This window comes from Pristiophorus japonicus, chromosome 1, assembly GCF_044704955.1.
Source record: "Pristiophorus japonicus isolate sPriJap1 chromosome 1, sPriJap1.hap1, whole genome shotgun sequence".
Lineage (NCBI taxonomy): Eukaryota > Metazoa > Chordata > Chondrichthyes > Pristiophoridae > Pristiophorus > Pristiophorus japonicus.
In genome coordinates, this window is record NC_091977.1 from 372858878 (window position 1) to 372880144 (window position 21267).

General features: G+C 42.8%; 1 protein-coding gene across 4 annotated transcripts in view; it reads left to right on the forward strand.

Moving 5' to 3' along the window:
- The first annotated feature begins 651 nt into the window (after window positions 1-651).
- The window catches only part of LOC139273836 (lethal(3)malignant brain tumor-like protein 4), a 563891-nt gene continuing 543275 nt past the window's right edge, over window positions 652-21267 (forward strand). For 3 of the 4 annotated variants that reach the window (XM_070890916.1, XM_070890932.1, XM_070890926.1), the window contains exons 1-3: window positions 652-711; window positions 2856-3010; window positions 20744-20928. In XM_070890916.1, coding sequence (XP_070747017.1) covers window positions 2884-3010; window positions 20744-20928 — 312 coding nt within the window. In that variant the 5' untranslated portion in view covers window positions 652-711; window positions 2856-2883. Of the gene's footprint in view, window positions 712-1463; window positions 1531-2855; window positions 3011-20743; window positions 20929-21267 lie in introns of those variants that run through there. The other variant, XM_070890925.1, reaches the window with a different exon arrangement.

Sequence of the window (21267 nt, forward strand, 5' to 3'; positions counted from 1 at the left end):
AAGTACTTCATTGGCTGTAAAGCGCTTTGAGACGTCCGGTGGTCGTGAAAGGCGCTATAGAAATCCAAGTTTTTATTTTTTGGTTCTAAAAGAGGGCGTAGATGGCAGAGTAAAATGTTCAGTTTCCTATATTCTTGTTTTAAAAATTATTTGTTTATTTTATCTCATTTCACATTCAGCATATTCTCATTCCCCATCTTTAGTCAGAATGGCAAGTAAAACTTAATTCCATTATGTATTTTTTCTCTCATTTTCCTCTGATTTGCATTTGAATGCCTCACACTCTCTTTTCCTCTCCTATCATTCTTTTGCCGCCATGAGATGAATTAATGCATGCTAAATCCTCACATCTTTGCTTTTCTTTCTCTGCTCCCTGCCATATAGATCCCCACATGTGTTTCTTTATATTTCTGCTCATGCCAGTTGACTGCGCGCATCCCTTGCTTCTCCCTCTTTTGTGCTCAGTGCCAGGTGGATCCTCACATCTTTGCTTTCTCTCTCTCTTTCTCGTTCTTTTGCTCAGTGCCAGGTGGATCCTCACATCTTTGCATTCTCTCTCTCTCTCTCTCTATCTTTCTCGTTCTTTTGCTCAGTGCCAGGTGGAGTTGTTGCGTTGCTGCCTCCAGCAGTGGGTGCTCTCCGCGCCTGCGCTCTCGCACTGCCCGCCTCCCTCTCCCAGCTGAAAAGGGCCTAGTGTCACAGCTCTCACTGGTAAGGAAATTCAACCTGAAATTTATTTCTCTCATTTTAGAAATGAAAGAAAAACGAAAAGCAGGAAAACTCTCCCGGCGCGGCCAGGCGCCCGACTTAAATAAGGCAGCGGACTTGTTTCACACTTTTCTGACAGTTTTCCGCTTCCAGATGCTCTGACTGTCAGAGTCTTTAGTTTTAATGACGTTCAATGCGGAATTGCTGCTGACTGGTTTGCAATTGAAACTACTTCAACAATTTATCATTTGAAAGAAAGGGGGGAATTTTGTCAGGAAAATAAAAACCTGTCAGGTCGAGAAGTGCAAAATGCGCCGTTTTCGAGCAGCAGTTGTTTTTTTCCTGATTGTTTCTTTCTATATCTGAGCTTAAAAAAAGAAACACACAACATTCCTCCATAACACTTCACATTGCATTTCTCATGGACTCGAACATAAACAAGAAAAAGTCACTCGCTTTGCAGACTAACTGAGCCTTTGCAGGGTGGTACATTTGGAAATGTTACTTTGCAGATATTTCACCAGTTAAAGTTCCAGTGTTTGGGAATCGCGCTGCAATTTTCCCCAATGTTTGAGATCATCTATAATAGTGCATCGCTGTAAATATTCCTCGCTCCGCCATTTTGATAAATATCCCTCTTCTGCAAATGTTTTCTTTAATAATTGTGTCTTATTTGTTCAATGTATTGATGTCGTTGGGAAAAAAAGGCCAATGAAGACAAATGATAAAGTGTGTTTTCCTGCACCGGGAGCGAAAGGGCAGACCGTGCCGCGCTGTGGGAGCATCTGCTGCCGCGCGCACCCCACTTCCCAATGTTTGGAGGTATTTGCTTTCATCACCCGGTCTGTCCACACTTCTCGCTGCTTTAATTTTACACATTGCACCGCTCCTTTTCTCTTTAAACTGCTGGTGGCTATTTTTTTTGTTGTTGCTCCATGCAGTTTTTTCTCCCACCTCGAGCTGCCTTATGCAAGCGTCCGACCAGATGTTTCAATCAATTACATTCTATAGGTTTGCATGACAGGTGTTGCTGCATTTCGGGTCATTGAGCGTGGTGGGGAGCAAGAAATTTGTTGGAAAATGTGTTTTTTTTTATGCTTCTTTTCCCGCAGTTTGCTGAATACGGAAGTAACATGTTGTAGAAGAACGGAAGCACTTTTACATATGTAGATTAAAGTTGAATTTATTTAGTTTTGTCTCGATCCCGGGAGCGTTTTTTTTAAACAGAATTTTTAACTGAAGACCGGTTCAGCTAATGGTTAAATATTGAATAAACTGATCAGGTGGACGAAAGAAATTGGCGCAGTGCAAATTGGCAATCCTCTAACTACAACAATTATTGTTGAGTCAGTGTTTAGCAGGTTGTATTCGAAAACGCAGCTTTACAATTACAGTAAAAGTTTCACCTGGTGTGTAGTTACATCGCACTGCACTGTGTAAAATGATTGAAGGCATGATTTTAAACCAGTCAACTGGATTATTGGACATTGACATAATCTCGACTAAGTGAGCAACTTCTTGTCACCAAAACCAATCTCTGTTAGGAATATTGGACTTCGCACTGGCAGGAATTCTCAATGGATATTAACGTGTTTAGGAGAAAAATAATTAGCAGTGTTGAAATGTAATAAAAGATATAACATGACAATTAGTGACCACTTTCTGAACTGATGTATTTGAGACAAACTGATTGTAGTGCATAATGTACATGGTATCTGTTTTGAAGGGAAGTTATTTAATTATCAGTTTTAAGGTCTTCAGCTAATAGAAATACAACTTTTCAATGTATAGTAATTAATTATCATTTGGTTTTTCTCTGCCCATCAGTGGTCCTTTTAATCAGTTGTGTATCAAATTTCACATATTCAGATTAATCTAATATTTAATATGGATGGTCTGTGGTTTAGAGGCATGTCAACAAACATATTTGTCAGATATGCAGTTGTAGTGCCTTTAACTTTTGTTTCCTAAATGTCTTAAGTTTTATAAAAGGCAGAGGAAATAAGTACTGCACCTGTGACTATCAACTGAACTGAGCGATTTAACTTTAATTAAGTTCTTGAGAATAAACTGAACAATGTCTCACACCTATTTGATGTATAATTCAATGAACCGAAGGAAATTCTTTAATTTGATTCTCATAACAGTGAGTGGTCCTCAAGAGGAGGGAGCAGGATGAATGCTGGTGATATGCTGGAGGGGACTGTAAGAAATAGAGCTGCAGATGGAAGTCTACTGATAGGATCTAATACCATCTCCTCAGACATGATGACAGAAGATGGCCAACCCCTCAATCTGACAGGTGGGAGGAGTTCTTTCTTACATTGTTCAACCCCAAGAGGGTTAAAAAATACTTGCATTGTGAATGCTGAAAATGTATTTTTTACAATACATGGCTTAATAGGTTGTGAATCTTACATATATTTATTAACAAGCTCCTCCTTTCAATGATATGTTCAATGTAAACTTAGGTGTGGACAAAAAGCTTTGAGGACAGTAGCAAATCTTTATTGTGGCTTGAATGTCTATTTTCCTTGTGAAATAAGTAACATTTCACTTAAGTGTTGCTGTTTCTGAATAGAATATATGGAAAAAAATAATACAAAAGAATCAAAGTCCTTGTAACTGAAGTCATGAATTTGTGTTAAGGTAAGTGCTTTACAGCTTAGGTAGGCCTGGCAACTAATGAAGTCCAGCTTCAAAAGCTATCAAAATGTGCATTTGGTAAAAGGTCTACAGTAAATCACACAATGGGATTATACAGAATGGATGTGTTGATTTTAAATAAGATAAGGAAAATGATATGCAGTATTTGTCACAGAAATTAAACAGCTCATTCACTATTTTAACAAAATGTGTTAGACTGTGGGCAACAATTGTACTATACCTACAAAGGGCAGTCCTGTATTTGTAATTATCAAACTGAATCAGCAATTTAGTCACTGGTTTAAATTAAAACATTGAAAGGAAGAGAATAGTCTGAATAAAAACTTATCCTATATGAACGAATATGTATAGCAGTCTAATAGTATTATAAAATAAATGACAACTTCCCCACATTAGAAAAGCATTTATCTTTTTTGCATCAATTTAAAAAATGGATAAGTATGAGATAATTCAGAGCTTGCACATATAAGTTATAAATGATTCTTAGAAGGACAAGTCCATTATAGTTGAATTGATTGTGGGTTCAAGTCCCACTCCAAAGACTTGAGCACAAAATCTAGGCTGACACATTGATGCAATATGGATAAGACTTTAGCCAATGCCCCGTCTTGCCTCTCAGGTGGATGTAAAAGATCCCATAGCACCATTTAGAGGAATGCAGGGAAGTTCTCCCCAGTGTCCTGGCCAATACATATCCCTCAACCAACATCACTAAAACAGATTATCTGATCATCATCACATTGTTGTTTGTGGGATTTTGCTGTGCGCAGATTTGCTGCTACGTTTCCTGCATTACAACAGTGACTACACTTCAAAAATACTTAATTGGCTGTAAAGTGCTTTGGGACATCCTGAGGTTGTGAAAGGCGCTATATAAATGAAAGTGTTTTCTTTTTCCATTGCATACATTTTGTGCTATGCTTTTTATGTTCAACACTTCTGACTTGTAGATGGTAAAAATATCAAAATATATGCCACGTTCAGCATAATATTTAAAATGCAGACCTTAAAGTAGTTGCAAGAAAACATTGGCCCAGAATTTGCGGTCATCAGCGAAGTGAAGGCGTACGCTTCACACAAGGATCTCACGATCCTTGTGTCGAGAATTTTGGTTTCTGACCCACAATTTAAATCAGTGAAGTATAGTGGGGATGCCTTTGTGCAAACTGCTGTGAAGTCAACATGCTGTCTAAGCAGCTAATCAAAATGCAGAATTCTCACAGACAGCGAACAAGGAAATGAGTAAACTCTTAAAATTCTAACTTTAAAAAAATGTTAGAGAGTAAAACAAAGATTGGGGCTCTCACATGGGGAAAAGGGAAACTTTAAATAAAGACGGTCAAACTTTAAAAAAAATGTAAAAAAAAACTTATTGGAAAGTTTCTTATTTTACATTTTTTATTAAAATGGACAAATTTCACAATGCACAAAATTAAAATGAGTTTTCCAGGCCCTTAGCGTTTGTTCAGCATTAATAACACTGTCAAAACCCCAGTTACACCTAATCCCTTTGGGTCTAACTTTTAGTGGGGAATTTAACAGCGGTATTACTGTGGAAGAGACAAAGTTTTTGTCAGTTTCCCTGATTTGGTTGGTTACACAGATTGCTGGCTCTCTGGGAGGGTGGTGGGATGAGGAGGAAGGGGGCGGGGGTGGTGGCACAGCGCAGTCAGTTTCAGAGCTGTCATTTACAGACCGCAACTTCAAGATTTTGGTTCATGCGCCAAATCCTGTAGTTGCAATCAGTTTCAAAGGTGGAATGATGGTGAACGCTGCCAGTCATCCCGACGCCAAATTCCGGGCCATTAAATGTTGTCCACTGAACTGTCACCCAAAGTGCTGCAAAGGGCGGTACTGTATTTGTAATTTTCTGCCTACTGTTTGCTATTCATATTCACAATGTCACTTGAGTAGACATGCATGTTCCAAGATTGAGGAAAATTTACACCAAAGTATTTTGTGCTAGACCCTTTCTAAACAGCAATGTTCAAGCAAAAATATAACAAGGAGCAACGAATACCACTATTATATTACAGGACCTGTTTGCCACCGTTGTAAATTCCAATTGATGGCACTGTTGTAAAATCCTAATTAACAACACTTGCTGCTGTTATTGGAGGTGGTGGACACCACCAATATTGGTGCTATTCAGATTTGCACCCTCAGGTAGTTGCTTTTTGCTGTAAACACCAGGAGGCACTGCTGTCAGAAGCAAAGGCTGCCAAAAGACATGGCCTGAGCTGACTGGCTGAAATGCTTTTCTGCACAGCTATTTCAATACAGCTTAACGATATGTACTTTTCCCAGATCATGGAGGACGATATCAGTAGTGAAGAAAATAGTTGTAAAGATTGATTTCAAAACAACTTCCCAGTATAAAATACGAGTTATGGGAGACATTGACAGGTGTACAGATTAGGTATTCAGTTGTATACATTTTCCTTTCCAGCTTTGAAGTTGTTTCAAAAATTCAATATTTCACTTTTAATGCAAAGTTTTAAAGGACTAGAAGATTGCTGACTTCAATATGTGCATACATTGCAATCCATTTATTGTGTAACGTGCAAATCTGAGAATCATTAAATAAGCTTGCATGCAATAATATTATCCCATGAATTTATTACACTCAACGTTTCAGGAAAAGTTCTGTTTTGATCCAAGTAAAATGTTTCTCCGTAATAATTCATTCTTATCTGTCCCACTTATATATGTTTGAACAGTTTGAATAACAATAAATAGGAATAACAATGTAATTATACTGGTGTAATCAGGAAGTGTAAATAGAAAGATGTATTAGAAACCCCAACTATTCTTTAATTCATTCTCAGGATGTGGTTGCCACTGGCAAGGCCAGCATTCATTTAAAAATGATTAATTGCAACACGCATTTTTAACTATGCCCTGCTTTAATAAAATAAAATTGAACAATCCCTTAGAGCAGATGTTACAAGGAATTCTGTCAATCAAGAGTAATCCCTTTTTTACTATCCAATGGCGCGCGTGTGTTACTAGAGATCGTTTGTTGGACCCATGGTCAGTGATGTCAACTGAGTTCAGCCAGGGTGACAGTAGAACTGCTGCTATCATCTTCAGTATTCCTGAGCTAAGGATGGAGAGTTCGGCTGGAGTTCATACTCTTGATCACATTGAAAATTCATTGGTTCAAATTCCACATGCATGTGCTTGGACTTTAGATGAGAGCATCATGCTCAGCTGTAATGCATCCCACAGATATAACATGCTGACACTCACTATCTAGATTCATAGTCATACATGAGAATGACAATAAGGGAAGGCACTAGAAGGCAGCAGTTGCCCACAGAACCAATTCCCAATAAGGGTCAGGGTCATCAGGAGAAGAGGAGAGAAAAGAGATGATTGGGAAAGGAAGAAAACGTTTTTGAAAAACAACTAATAGGCAACTTCAAGCACTTTGGTGTGAAGGTATCTAAAAAAAAAGAGAAAGGGGGGAAAGGTTCCGAAAAGAGGAACTAGGTAAAGAAAAGAATTCCTTGTAACACCTGCTCTAAGCGATTGTTCAATTTTATTTTATTAAAGCAGGGCATAGTGTTGCAATTAATCATTTTTAAATGAATGCTGGCCTTGCCAGTGGCACCCACATCCTGAGAATGAATTAAAGAATAGTTGGGGTTTCTGACACGTCTTTCTATTTACACTTCCTGATTACACCAGTATAATTACATTGTTATTCCTATTTATTGTTATTTAAGCTGTTCAAACATGTATACGTGGGGCAGATAAGAATGAATTATTACGGAGAAACTTTTTACTTGGATCAAAACAGAACTTTTCCTTAAACATTGAGTGTAATAAATTCATGGGATAATATGATTGCATGCAAGCTTATTTAGTGATTCTCAGATTTGCACGTTACACAATAAATGGGTTGCAATGTATGCACATATTGAAGTCAGCAATCTTCTAGTCCTTTAAAACTTTGCATTAAAAGTGAAATATTGAATTTGCTGACTTTCCATTTCTGTAATTTTTTTTGTCCTTTACTCTGTGGAAATACTGCACTTCTGCTTGGCATAAACTCCGGTGGTCTGAATTAGATCAGGAACTGGCATTGGAACTGCAGAGCGATCCTGTAGCCTGTCTTCTTTGTTGAACCTACATTAATGTCTCCTTGATAAAATGCTGTGTTTTATATGACATTTTCATATTTCCTTCTTTGTACAGCTGTCAGATGTAATTTTTATTTTGTAATCTGCAGTCCCTCTGAATAGTAAAATGCTTGGTCCTTAAAGGAGAAGGAAAGAATGAGGGGATTTTTTTAAATATAAAGTGCTGCCCCAACTTTCTTCCTTAAAAATATTTAAAATATCAAAATGCTTCCTCTCCATTGTATGTTGACTCTTTGCTGTATTTTCTCTTCATGGACACCAGTCATTTGCAGTTTCCACTCCTTTTCTGAGTTGCCGCAGTAATGCAGGTTACCTGATTGGCCCATATGCCTCATTGATTTTTAACGGCAGCTGATGCTTCAGACAGGCCTAAATCACTGATCTGCAGCCGCCAGAGCCAGAAGAAAATACCAGCAGCTCAGGAATTATCAATAAAAAACTTACATTTGCTGTTAGATTATTTTATAATAACACTAATCTAACATCATAAACTTTTAAAATCCATCTCTTGCTTTGCAAATGCATTTGCCAGGGATGTCCGTATATCAGCACAGCATTGTCAGTGCATTATCTAAACCGTGTGTATATTTTCCCACACAGCATTTATTTTTCATACTTTGTAGTCTGTAGGATTGTTTTGTGAGCTTTTCTATTGTGGTTTGTCATTGAAGTCTGAATTTCCATTACAGATGCTGCTATGGCTCTCAATTTTTGCCATCAATCTTTCATTATGCTCGTTTAAAAAGAAAAACTAGTCCCCCTACCTTCAGCATCTTTTGAAGCTGATCTCGTACTGATTCAATGTTTATGGAAATATACAAAAATGGAAATATTCAAATAGGCAGCAAGTCAGCCAGCGTCTGAAAGAGAGAGAGCAGGTAGCTGGTGAAGGGGTTCTGATGACTGGTCCCACCTGAAATTCTAAGCGTTCTTTCTCTTTCAGGTGCTAACTGCCTGCTGTGCATTTCTAGCACTTTCTGTTATTTTTTATTTCTAGCATTCAACATTTACCTTTTTATCTCATTGTCTTTAGTGTTTTTGCATTGCTACCAAAGCTACAGTTGCAAAACAGGTTAAAATCTTCACTGCTACACTTAAAATTGGTCGCGTCTATTTGCAACACCAGATTTCTGATCGGTCCCCTTGGAGGACAAGACCAGATTTCTGATTGGTCCCCTTGGAGGACAAGACCAGATTTCTGATTGGTCCCCTTGGAGGACAAGACACACCCAGCAGTTTATCTGGAATGTGTAAGTAGATCGTGCCTAAATAATTAAGTATTTGCAATGTGTAATTTCAACCATTCATTTTGATTGCCAGGCTCCAGTCAGAGCTCACAGAGAACAGACAGGGCTTACCCTCGTGGATTAGGACCTTCTCCCCCCCCCGCCCCACCCATAAACAGATTCCTGCCCCCCTAACAAGTTCCTAACCTTCCTCGCACCTCCTCAAGTTCCTGACCTTCCCCTTCCCTCTGAGTTCCTGACCTTCTCCCCCTGCCCAAGTTCCTGATCAAGTTCTCTCTCTCTCTCTCCCTCTCTCTTTGTCTCGCCTCCTCCCCCGATCTCCCCCCTCTCTCTCCCCTCTTTGATCCTCTCTCTATCCACCCTCCCTCCCCGCCCACCTGCCTGGCCAACAACGGATCCCCTGACCTTCTCCGCATGGAGCTGTGGAAAGCCTAACCCATGGTGCAGGCCACAACTGCGGCACTGTTGAGTACTGTGCATGTGTGGCTCCGGTTTACCGCGCGCATGAGCAAAAGGTTACAAAGGTGTTCGTGCAAATAATCACAGCGTTTTAAATTTAAAGACAGTGGAACAGAGTTATAAAAGTGTACACACACAAGCTATGGATGATATCTATTCGGACAGTGGAATTTGAATTTAGACAGTGGAGTAGAGTGGAGCCAAATGAAAGTTTTGTTAGGATTGAGCTTGGATAAGCTTATATTAGAATTTTTTAAAGGTTTTTATTTTCAGTGGAAAATGGAAACTTGGAGCTGTATCAACTTTTCAGTTTTCCATTAAGCTGGAGGTAGAGAGTAATGATTTGAATGCTTTGAGATTTGGCTTAGATTTCATTTGGCTTAGATTTGATGTAAAGCCGTTCATTCATCCATAATACAAATACACCTCTGATGTATTTTATCTGTTTTATTTAATACAAATGCTATTGGAAAAATAATTGGAGTGAAATTGCATTATTAACGTTCCTGTCTTGTGTGTTAAGTAATAACTAGAGTAATATTCTACCATAAAGCAATGTTTAATATTAATATGCCTTTTTATTTTAATGCTGTTTTGCCGACATGAAATTGCATTAGCACCGTAGTCAGTGCTGTTATTGAGGCATGTAAACCACAGATCATGTACCTTCGTTCTGTATACTGTTTTAGTAAGTCACTGTGGATTAGGGTCAATCATGGAATGGTGGAATCTGAAATAAGAACAGAAAATGCTGGAAATCTCAGCGGTTCAGGCAGCATCTGTGGAAAGAGAGAAACAGAGTTAATGGTTCGGGTCGACGACCCTTCGTCAGAACTGGCAAATGTTCGAAAAGAACACATTCTTAAGAAGCACTGAAAGGGGGAGGGGAAGAAAGAATAAAAGGAAAGGTCTGTAATAGGGTGGAAGGCAGGAGAGATTCAAGAGACAAAAGGTAATACGTACTTACTATACTGTATAAATGCACACGAGGCCCATACTTGAGAGAAGGTCAGTCTGTGACCTGTCCTTTATTCCTTAGCACTCAAGTGATGAAAGTGGGTGGAGCTTCCCCTTTTATACCTGAAGGTCCAGGTTAGGAGTGTATCCCACAAGTTCACCACCTAGTGGTCATTGTTCTCACAGTGTACAGCTTAGGTCAGATTATACATGGGTTACAATGCTTGTTGAATACATGACATCACCTCCCCACTCAAAGTCTTATTGGGATCACAGGTCGAGTCTCTCTGGTGGTTTACGCTCTCTTGTAGAGCGCATGAGTTGGGGCACTGGTTCTTGGGTGCTGGCCTGAGTGTCTGCTGTTTGCGGTGCCTCAGGCCTATCCGGACTGCCCACAGTAACTGGGCTCTCCTCCCTTTGGTTCTGGTGTTCGGTCACCTGTGGTGGAGTGAACACTGTATCGTGTTCTTCCTCTGCTTCTTCTATGGAGTTGCTGAACCTCCTTTTTGTTTGATCCACGTGTTTGCGGCAGATTTGTCCATTGGTAAGTTTAACTACCAGAATCCTATTTCCTTCTTTGGCAATCACAGTGCCTGCGAGCCATTTGGGTCCTATAGCGTAGTTGAGGACAAAAACAGGGTCATTTACATCAATACATCGCGCCCTCGCATTCCTGTCATGGTAGTGATATTGTGACTAGCGCCTGCTCTCGACAATTTCTTTCGTGGTGGGGTGGAGAAGGGATAACCGGGTTTTGAGCTTCCTTTTCATTAGCAGCTCTGCGGGTGGAACCCCTGTGAGCGAGTGTGGTCGCGATCTGTAGGCCAACAGGAAGCGTGATAAGCGGCTTTGTAGGAAACCCCCTTGGATTCTGAGCATCCCCTGTTTGATTATCTGCACTGCTCGTTCTGCTTGGTCGTTTGAGGCCGGCTTGAACGGTGCCGTTCTGACATGGTTAATTCCATTGCCTGCCATGAAGTCCTGGAATTCAGTGCTTGTGAAGCACTGGCCATTGTCGCTGACCAAGATGTCCGGTAAACCGTGGGCGGCGAACATTGCCCATACACTTTCTGCCGTGGCAGAGGATGTGCTTGAATTTAAAATGTCACACTCAATCCATTTGGAGTAGGCGTCTACTTCAACCAAAAACATTTTTCCCATGACAGGACCTGGCATAGTCCACATGGATGCGTGACCAAGGCTTGGCGGGCCATGATAAGGGGAGCTTCCCTGGGCGCATTGCCCAGCTGGGCACACGTGTTGCACCTGCGAACACAAAATTCCAGGTCTGCGTCTATCCCTGGCCACCAAACGTGTGACCTGGCAATTGCCTTCATCATGACAATGCCCGGGTGCTCATTGTGGAGTTCTCTGATGAACACCTCTCTGCCCATCTGGGGCATGACTACGCGGTTTCCCCACAGTAGGCAATCGGCCTGAATCGAGAGTTCATCCCTACGCCTGTGAAATGGTTTAAATTCCTCAGGGCATCCCCTGTACGTGGCTGCCCAGTCCCCATTCAGGACACATTTCTTGACTAGAAACAACAGCGGGTCTCTATTTGTCCAGACTTTAACCTGATGGGCTGTCACGGATGAGCCTTCTCATCCAAAAGCTTCAACAGCCATGACCATCTCAGCAGCATGCTCGGTAGCCCCCCTCAGTGGTGGCTAGTGGGAGCCTGCTGAGTGCATCGGCGCAGTTTTCGGTGCCCGGTCTGTGCCGAATTGTATAGTCATAGGCGGCTATCGTGAGTGCCCCCCTCTGCATGCGGGCCGATGCGTTTGCATTTATGGCTTTGTTGTCGGCCAAAAGGGACGTTAGGGGTTTGTGATCTGTCTCCAGCTCAAATTTCCTGTCAAACAGGTACTGGTGTATTTTCTTTACCGCATATACACATGCGAGCGCCTCATTTTCTACCATCCCGTAGCCCATTTCTGCCTGGGACAGACTTCTGGAGGCATAAGCTACCGGCTGTAACTGACCCTTGGCATTGACATGCTGCAACACACACCTGACCCCATAGGACGACGCATCGCACGTTAACACAAGATTCTTACATGGGTCATATAGCGTTAACAGATTGTTGGAACATAACAAATTGCGTGCTCTATTAAAAGCCCTTTCCTGGCTGTCCCCCAGACCCATTTGCGACCTTTGTACGTGTTGCGGCTCCAGCAGCGTGCTCAATTTGGGAAGAAAGTTTCCAAAATAGTTCAGGAGCCCCAGGAACGAACGCAGCTCCGTCGTGTTACGGGGTATGGGTGCTCTCTGGATCGCTTCCATCTTGAACGCAGTAGGGCTGATCCTGTCTGCTACTACCCTCATCCCCAGGAATTCTACCTCTGGAGCTAGGAAGACGCACGTCGCCTTTTTCAGTCGCAGCCCTACCCGGCCCAGTCTGCGTAGCACCTCCTCCAGGTTGTGGAGGTGTTCTTCAGTATCGTAACCCGTGATGAGGATGTCGTCCTGAAAAACCACCGTCCCTGGAATCGACTTGAGGAGGCTTTCCATATTTCGTTGGAAGATTGTGGCAGCGGAGCGAATCCCGAACGGACATCTGTTGTACTCAAACAATCCCTTGTGTGTCGTGATGGTGGTCAGCTTCTTCGACTCACTCGCCAGCTCCTGGGTCACGTAAGCTGAGGTCAGGTCCAATTTTGAAAAAAGTTTGCCACCGGATAGCGTCGCAAAGAGCTCCTCTGCTCTCGGTAGCGGTTACTGGTCTTGGAGTGACACCCAATTGATGGTGGCCTTGTAATCACCACATATCCTGACCGATACCCATCCGCCTTGAGCACCGGCACAGTTGGGGTCGCCCAGTCACTGAATTCGACTGGCGAGATGATGCCTTCCCTCAGCAGACGGTCCAATTCGCCTTCTATCTTTTCCCGCATCACGTACGGCACCGCTCTGGTCTTTGGTGTACTGGCCTGGCGTCCGGGTTTACTACCTTGGCCCCCATGAAAATGCCAATGCCGGGTTGAAATAATGAGTCAAATTTGTCCAGGATCTGTGAGCATGATACTCGCTCCACAGAGGAAATTGCATTGACATCGCTCCATTTCCAGTTCATGACAGCAAACCAACTCCTCCCCAGTAGTGTAGGATCGTCCCCCGGGACAACCCAGAATGGCAACCTGTTCTCCGAAGCTTTGTGGGTCACAACTACCGTGGCGCTGCCTAGCACCGGAATGATCTGCTTTGTGTATATCCGTAGCTGTGTGTCAATCGGCAATAATTTTGGCCTCCTGGTCTTGGACGGCCACAACTTTTCGAACTGTTTGATACCCATCAGGGACTAGCTGGCACCAATGTCTAGCTCCATTGATACTGGGATGCCATTGAGGAGCACTTTCATCATTATCGGTGGCGTCCTGGTGTGGTGAACTTGTGCTTGAACTGTATACGTGCTCCACATGAACTCGCTGAACTTCAGCTTCCAGCGATTTCCCCCAGCGTTCATTTCTGCAATTTCTGCAGGTATTTTGCTCATCTCTGCAAACTCCGGCTGAGTGTGTGCCTCCACGCCGCCAACATGAGCTGTTGTTGGAAACAAAAAGTCCCTTGCAAGTCAATCGTCCCTGACTGCTCCTGTGACTGTCCTTGAGTGCGCCATTAACAGGTGTTGATGGCCCCATTACTGGCCGCATTGTCCCTTGCATTGGCGTGAATCGCCATTCAGCTTGCCATTGTCTCTGTTGAACTCCCCCTCTGGGTTCGACTACCTGTTGGGGCATGCCCGATTGCCCTTGTCTGCCTGGAGAACTGTGTGCTGCTTTAACAATGTTGAATCTCTGTCCCAATCATTTCTTAACACAGTACCTCTTGTCTGTTCTGCTAGTGGCCATGCTCGCATGGTTTAAATCTCAGTTTCTCATCGTCATTAATACTATACAGTATAAATGCACATGAGGCCCATACTTGAGAGAAGGTCAGTTTGTGACTTGTCCTTTATTTCATAGCACTCAAGTGCTGGAAGTGGGTGGAGCTTCCCCTTTTATATCTGAAGGTCCAGGTTAGGAGTGTCTCCCACAAGTTCACCACCTAGTGGTCATTGTTCTCACAGTGTACAACTTAGGTCAGATTAAACATGGGTTACAATGCTGGTTGAATACATGACAAAAGGGATGATGGGCCGAATTGAAATGGTGATGGCCGGAGTTAAAAAAAAAGTTAATCTAAATAGGGTGTGAATAGCGAAATAACCAGCTGCCATTGGAGACATAAACTCGATGGCTGACGGGGGGGGCGGCGGAGGGAGGGAGGGAGGGAGGGCGGTGGAGGTGGAAGGGAGCAAAAGCTGGCCAGAGGTTATGCTCTGAAATTGTTGGATTCCAGATGTTGAGTCCCAAAGGCTGTAAAGTGCCTAAACAAAAGATGAGGTGCTGTTCCTTGAGCTTGTATTGAGCTTCATTGGAACAGAGTAGGAGTCCGAGGACGGAGATATCAGAGTGGAAGTGGAGAATTAAAGTGACAGGAGACCGGAAGCTCAGGGTCACACTTATGGACTGAACAGAAGTGTTCTGCAAAGGTGTTCCCAATATTGACTGCCATTTTCGCAGATGTAGAAACCGCCTTGTTTTATATTGTTGGGCTGTGTCTACAGTAACTGCATCCAAAACAGTTGCGTTAAAATGACAAGTTACAACTGTTTGGCAATGACTGGTACCTTCCCTAACGGCTGTGGAAGGCCCCTGCAAAATTAGCCATTGTAAAATCACTTTGCTGGCCTGTGGAAAGGTGACTCAAATAATTCTGCATCTCAGCTCACATTTATGCTGCTGTCAGTGACAGCACTGTCGTTGCAGGCATGGAGTGAAAGCTCTTTTTTGCTGATGTGCACTACTTTTGGCAGAATACACACTTTTTTTGTTTATTTATGTTTATTCGTTCCAAGATGTGGGTGTCGTTTGCAAGGCCAGGATTTATTGCCCATCCCTAATTGCCCTTAAGAAGATGGTGGTGAGCTTGGCTTCTTGAACTGCTGCAGTCCTTGGTGAAGGTACTCTCACAGTGCTTTTTGGGAGTGAGTTCCAGGATTTTGACCCAGCGACGATGAAGGAATGGCGATATATTTCCAAGTCAGGATGGTGTATAACTTGGAAGGGAACTTGCAGATGATGGTGTTCCCGTGCGCCTGCTGCCCTTGTCCTTCTAGGTGATAGAGGTCGAGGGTTTGGGAGGTGCTGCTGAAGAAGTCGAGGCGAGTTGCTGCAGTGCATCTTCGAGATGGTACAAACTGCAGCCGCAATGCTCCGGTGGTGGAGGGAGTGAATGTTGAAGGTGGTGGATGGGCGCTGCTTTGTCCTGGACGGTGTCGAGTTTTTTGAGTGTTATTGGAGCTGCACTTATCCAGGCAAGTTGAGAGTATTCCTTCACACTTCTGACTTGTGCCTTGTAGATGGTGGAAAGGCTTCAGGGAGTCAGGAGGTGAGACACTCACCGCAGAATACCCAGCCTCTGACCCGCTTTTGTTGCTATGGTATTTATGCGGCTGGCCCAATTAAGTTTCTAGTCAATGGTGACCCTCAGGATGTTGATGGTGAGGGATTCACCGATGGTAATGTCATTGAATATCAAAGGGAGGTGGTTAGACTCTCGTTTATTAGAGATGGTCATTGCCTGGCACTTTTGTGGCGTGAATACTACTTGCCACTTATCAGCCCAAGCCTGAATGTCGTCGAGGTCTTGTTGCATGCTGGCATAGACTGCTTCATTATCTAAGGAGTTGCGAATGGAACTGAACACTGTGCAGTCATCAGCGAACATCCCCACTTCTGACCTTATGATGGAGGGAAGGTCATTGATGAAGCAGCTGAAGATGGTTGGGCTTAAGACAGTGCCTTGAGGACTCCGACCAGTGGAGAGTTTCCCCCTGATTCCCATTGCCTTCAATTTTACTAGGGCTCCTTGATGTGACACTTGGTCAAATGCTGCCTTGATATCAAGGGCAGTCACTCTCACCTCACCTCTGGAATTCAGCTCTTTCGTCTGAGTGGTCCCGGTGGAACCCAAACTGAGCATGGGTGAGCAGGTTATTGGTCAATAAGTGCTGCTTGATAGCACTTTCGACGACACCTTCCATCATTTTGTTGATGATTGAGAGTAGACTGGATGGGGAAGTAATTGGCCGGATTGAGTTTGTCCTGCTTTTTGTGGACAGGACATACCTGGGTAGTTTTCCACATTGTTGGGTAGATGCCAGTGTTGTAGCTGTACTGGAAGAACTTGGCTAAAGGCGCGGCTAGTTCTGGAACTCAAATCTTCAGCACGATAGCCGGGATGTTGTTGGGGCCCATAGCCTTTGCTGTATCAAGTATGCTCAGCCGTTTCTTGATATCACGTGGAGTGAAATGAATTGGTGGAAGAATGGCTTCTGTGATGGTGGGGACCTCAGGAGGAGGCTGATATGTATCATCCACTCAGCGCATCTGGCTGAAGATGATTGCAAATGCTTCAGCTGTGTCTTTTGCACTTGCATGCTGGGCTCCGCTATCATTGAGGATGGGGATATTCATGGAGACTCCTCCTCCCGTTGGTTGTTTAATTGTCCACTACCATTCACGACTGTGCAGGACTGCAGAGCTTTGATCTGATTTGTTGATTGTGGGATCGCTTAGCTCTGTTTATAGCATGTTGCATCCACTGCTTAGCATATATGTAGTTCTGTGTTGCAGCTTCCCCAGGTTGGTACCTCATTTTTAAGCAGGTGCTGCTCCTGGCATGCTTTTCTGCACTCCTCATTGAACCAGGGTTGGTCCCCTGACTTGATGGTAACGGTAGAGTGAGGGATATGCCGGGCGATTGTGGTGGAATACAATTCTGCTGCTGCTGATGGCCCACAACGCCTCTTGGATGCCCAGTTTTGAGCTGCTAGATCTCTCTGAATCTATCCCATTTAACACGGTGGTAGTGCCTAACAACACGATGGAGGGTATCTTCAGTGTGAAGACAGGACTTCGTCTCCACAGTGACTGCGCGGTAATCAATGCTACCAATGATGTCATGGACAGATGCATCTGCGACGGATAGATTGGTGAGAGCGAGGTGAAGTAGGTTTTCACCCTCGTGTTGGTTCACTCACCACCTGCTGCAGGCCCAGTCTGACAACTCTGTCCTTCAGGGCTCGGTCAGTCGTGATGCTACCGAGCCACTCTTGATGATGGACATTTAAGTCCCCCACCCAAAGTACGTTCTGTGTCTTTGCTACTTCCAAGTGGTGCTCAACATGAAGCAGTATTGATTCATCAGCTGAGGGAGGGCGGTAGGTGGTAATCAGCAGGAGGTTTCCTTGCCCATGCTTGATCTGAAGCCATGAGGTCCGGAGTCAATGTTGGGGACTCTAAGGACCACGCCCTCCCTACTGTACACCACTGTACCGCCACCTCAGATGCGTCTGTCCTGCCGGTGGGACAGGATATACCCAGGGATTGTGATGGAGGAGTCTGAGATATTGGCTGAAAGTTATGATTCTGTGAGTATGACTATGTAAGGCTGTTTGCTTGACTAGTCTGTGGGACAGAATTTTGGCACGTTTTCAGCTGTTAGTCAGGACGAATTTGTATGCGATGAGGAGAAATTTCTTCTCTGAGGGTTGTAAATCTGTGGAATTCGCTGCCTAAGAGAGCTGTGGAAGTTGGGACATTGAATAAATTTAGGACAGAAATAGACAATTTCTTAAACGATAAGGGGATACAGGGTTATGAGGAACAGTCGGGAAAGTGGAGCTGAGTCCATGATCAAATCAGCCATGATATTGAATGGCAGAGCAGGCTCGAGGGGCCGTATGGCCTACTCCTGTTCCTATTTCTTGTGTACGGTCGACTTGGCTGGATGTACCTTTGTCGTGTCGATGCAGGGTGGTCCGTCCAGTTTTATTCATTGTTTCTTGTAGCAGTTTGTTACAACAGAGTGGCTTGCTAGGCCATTTCAGAGGGCAGTTAAGGGTCGACCACATTGCTGTGGGTCTAGAGTCACATATAGGCCAGACCAGCAAGGACAGCAAATTTCCCTCTCTAAAGGACATTAGTGAACCAGATGGGTTTTTACGACAATCCTGTAGTTCCATAGTTACCATTACTGACAGCTTTTTATTCCAGATTTAATTAACTGAATTTAAATTACACAACTGCCATGGTGGGATTTGAACTCACATCTCCGAATTATTAGTCCAGGTCTCTGGATTACTAGTCCCATAATTTAACCACTATGCTACCGTTCCCTAGATTCCTGTTCATAGTTTGCTGCTGATTTTGGAGGTGGAGTTGCTGTCAAGCTGAATATAGATGTGCTGTAATCTTACTTTGTGGCGAATGGAGATGTGACTTTGTGTTCTTCCACTCAAAATAGAAATCTACATAATTGATCTGTTTGAGCCCATTCATATTGGCACCCATTGTTATTAATTAGATATACTGCAAGGAAATACCTTGCCCCACATGACTTCCAACATATCTGCTATGTTGAAATGGTTAAAGATAGGGCTCTACAAAGGATGTAAATTACATTTCTATGATAACTATAGTACACTGCAGGGTAAGCTGGGAGCAGCGTCTTGTAGAACATAAATGCTGGCATAGACCTGCTTTTGTGCTGTAAAACTATGTTATTCAAGAAAAAGTTAGAATAACAAATGTTATTTTCTGCCTTTGCACCTGCCTAGTGATTGGAGAATGTCAGTGTAGACTAGCAATGTAGTGACTGCATTGCTGGTCTGTTTGAGCTAGCTAATAAAGACTCTAGCTGTGATTGGGAATTATTCTAACCAGTGATGATGTGTTTATATTGCTGCACCAGTCATTGGGGGGACAACAGCACTCTTTTGAGGTGGCACTTTTGCCACTGGCGACAGTAGTGCCACTTCATTCATTTTACAGCCCTGAAGCCAAAGTTTAGCTACGATGGAAATCTAATTTGAAGAAAAACTCAAACCCTAATATTTTGAGCTGAACCCTATTCTGTTTAGTATATAATGAATAATTTCCATTCGGCCCTTCGAACCTGCACCACCATTCAATATGATCATGGCTGATCATGCAACTTCAGTACCCCATTCCTGCTTTCTCTCCATACCCCATTAAAGAAAGAATAATTAATAATTAACTACAAAAATGAACGAGGGTCCAGTGTCAGTAAGTATTGAGAATTTATTGCAAAATTCTACACTGGAAATTATTCATTATATACTAAACAGAATAGGGTTCAGCACAAAATATTAGGGTTTGAGTTTTTCTTCAAATTAGATTTCCATCGTAGAATTTTGCAATAAATTCTCAATACTTACTGACACTGGACCCTCGTTCATTTTTGTAGTTAATTATTAATTATTCTTTCTTTAATGGGGTATGGAGAGAAAGCAGGAATGGGGTACTGAAGTTGCATGATCAGCCTTGATCATATTGAATGGTGGTGCAGGCTCGAAGGGCCGAATGGCCTACTCCTGCACCTATTTTCTATGTTTCTATGTTTCTATGTTAAGCAAGGCAGTGTTTACACAAAATGCAAGCTTCAACTAATCTTATCTTTTGATAAACTGATCTCTGTGAGTGAGGTAGATTGGAATTTATACAAATGTTAATTTATTTGCACATTTCATTTGATAAAAGTTGATCATTAGATAGGAAAAATAAGCATACGAGATTCCCAGCCTTGGCATGTTCTGAGTTTTCCAGGAACTAAGAAATGTTTAATGTTTCACAATTGTGATTTATCTCAAAATCAAATGTTTTTGATCTGTGATCAATTTTGAATCACAATGTTAGATTTACAATAAATGGGCCCAACTGACCAGCTGATTTTTCTGTTTATTTTTCAGCTTTTTATTAAGAGTATATTTGTACACCCCAGATAAGAATAATATGCGGAATCTCTTGCGTAATTTATCACTTTTAATTTAAACCTTCAAACAATTTCTGCAAATTTTCCCCGCAGACTTCTATATGGTACAGGTTGAACGTCTCTTACCTGGCACCCTTGGAACCTGGCCTGTGCCGGATAAGGGATTTTGCCGGATAAGGGATTTTGCCGGATAAGGGATTTTGCTGGATGAGTGGAGGTCACGTTAAATTGGATGGTACAGGTTCTGAGCAAGGGAATATCAGGGCTGGCTGGCTTGGGGCTGGGAGTGCGGCAGAGAGATTGTGGGTGTGAGGGGCGGTGGATCGCGGGGTCAGGCCAGCGCTTGTGGGAGTTGGCAGCGAGGAAGGACTTCAAATTGTTCATGTTGGTGTTCTGCGCATACGCCACCCGGTGGCCGAGAATAGTGCTGGATGAGGGGTGGTGCCGGATAAGGGAGTCCCGGCTAAGGGAGGTTCAACCTGTACTAGTTAATCTGAGTGTTGTAAATCAAAGCAGTAGTTATTACAGTACATCTGTATGTCCATAAGCATGTTTTGCTTCATTCTAATTGTATTCCTGCATCAAAAATAATTCAGCAGTATGATTAAAGTATTACAAATGTTCAGTCCTTTTTATTTAAAGAAATTCAACAAAATGAAGATGGCTTGATGAGGAGTTTGTAATGATTCCTTCCTTTATTTCCCTATGACCTTTAAGTAAGCAATTCAGAAGGTGGGAGAAAGATGTCTGAAGAAAAAGGCTGCCAGGCTGTACCAATCAAAATTGAAAGAATAGATGAAGAAGCTGAATCAAGCAGTGCCGCTGATGTGCAGGACTTTGATATATATAGTGCCATGGAATGGAAAAATGGAGTGGGCACCTTGCCTGGCAGTGACCTAAAGGTAGGATTCAGTAACTTTAATTTATAAGTTTTAAAATTTCTCACTTCTACATAATGGACTGCCTATGATGCTGATGACAATAAACTCACCCTTCAAAAAACCCTCCAACTATACCGTCATAATTACACAAACTCAGTTTAATTTGCTGCATAGACAATCAGTACAAACAAATTACATTTTTTAATTTGTTGGCAAGTTTATTCAGCTAAAATATATTGGGCTGTATTAAATAAGGAAAGAGCCTCATTCAAATGTTATTGAAACTGTTGAGCTGTGACGGAGGCGAGGGGTGCGGGGTGGCGTGATGATATATACTGTTAACCATTCACTGACCCTGCA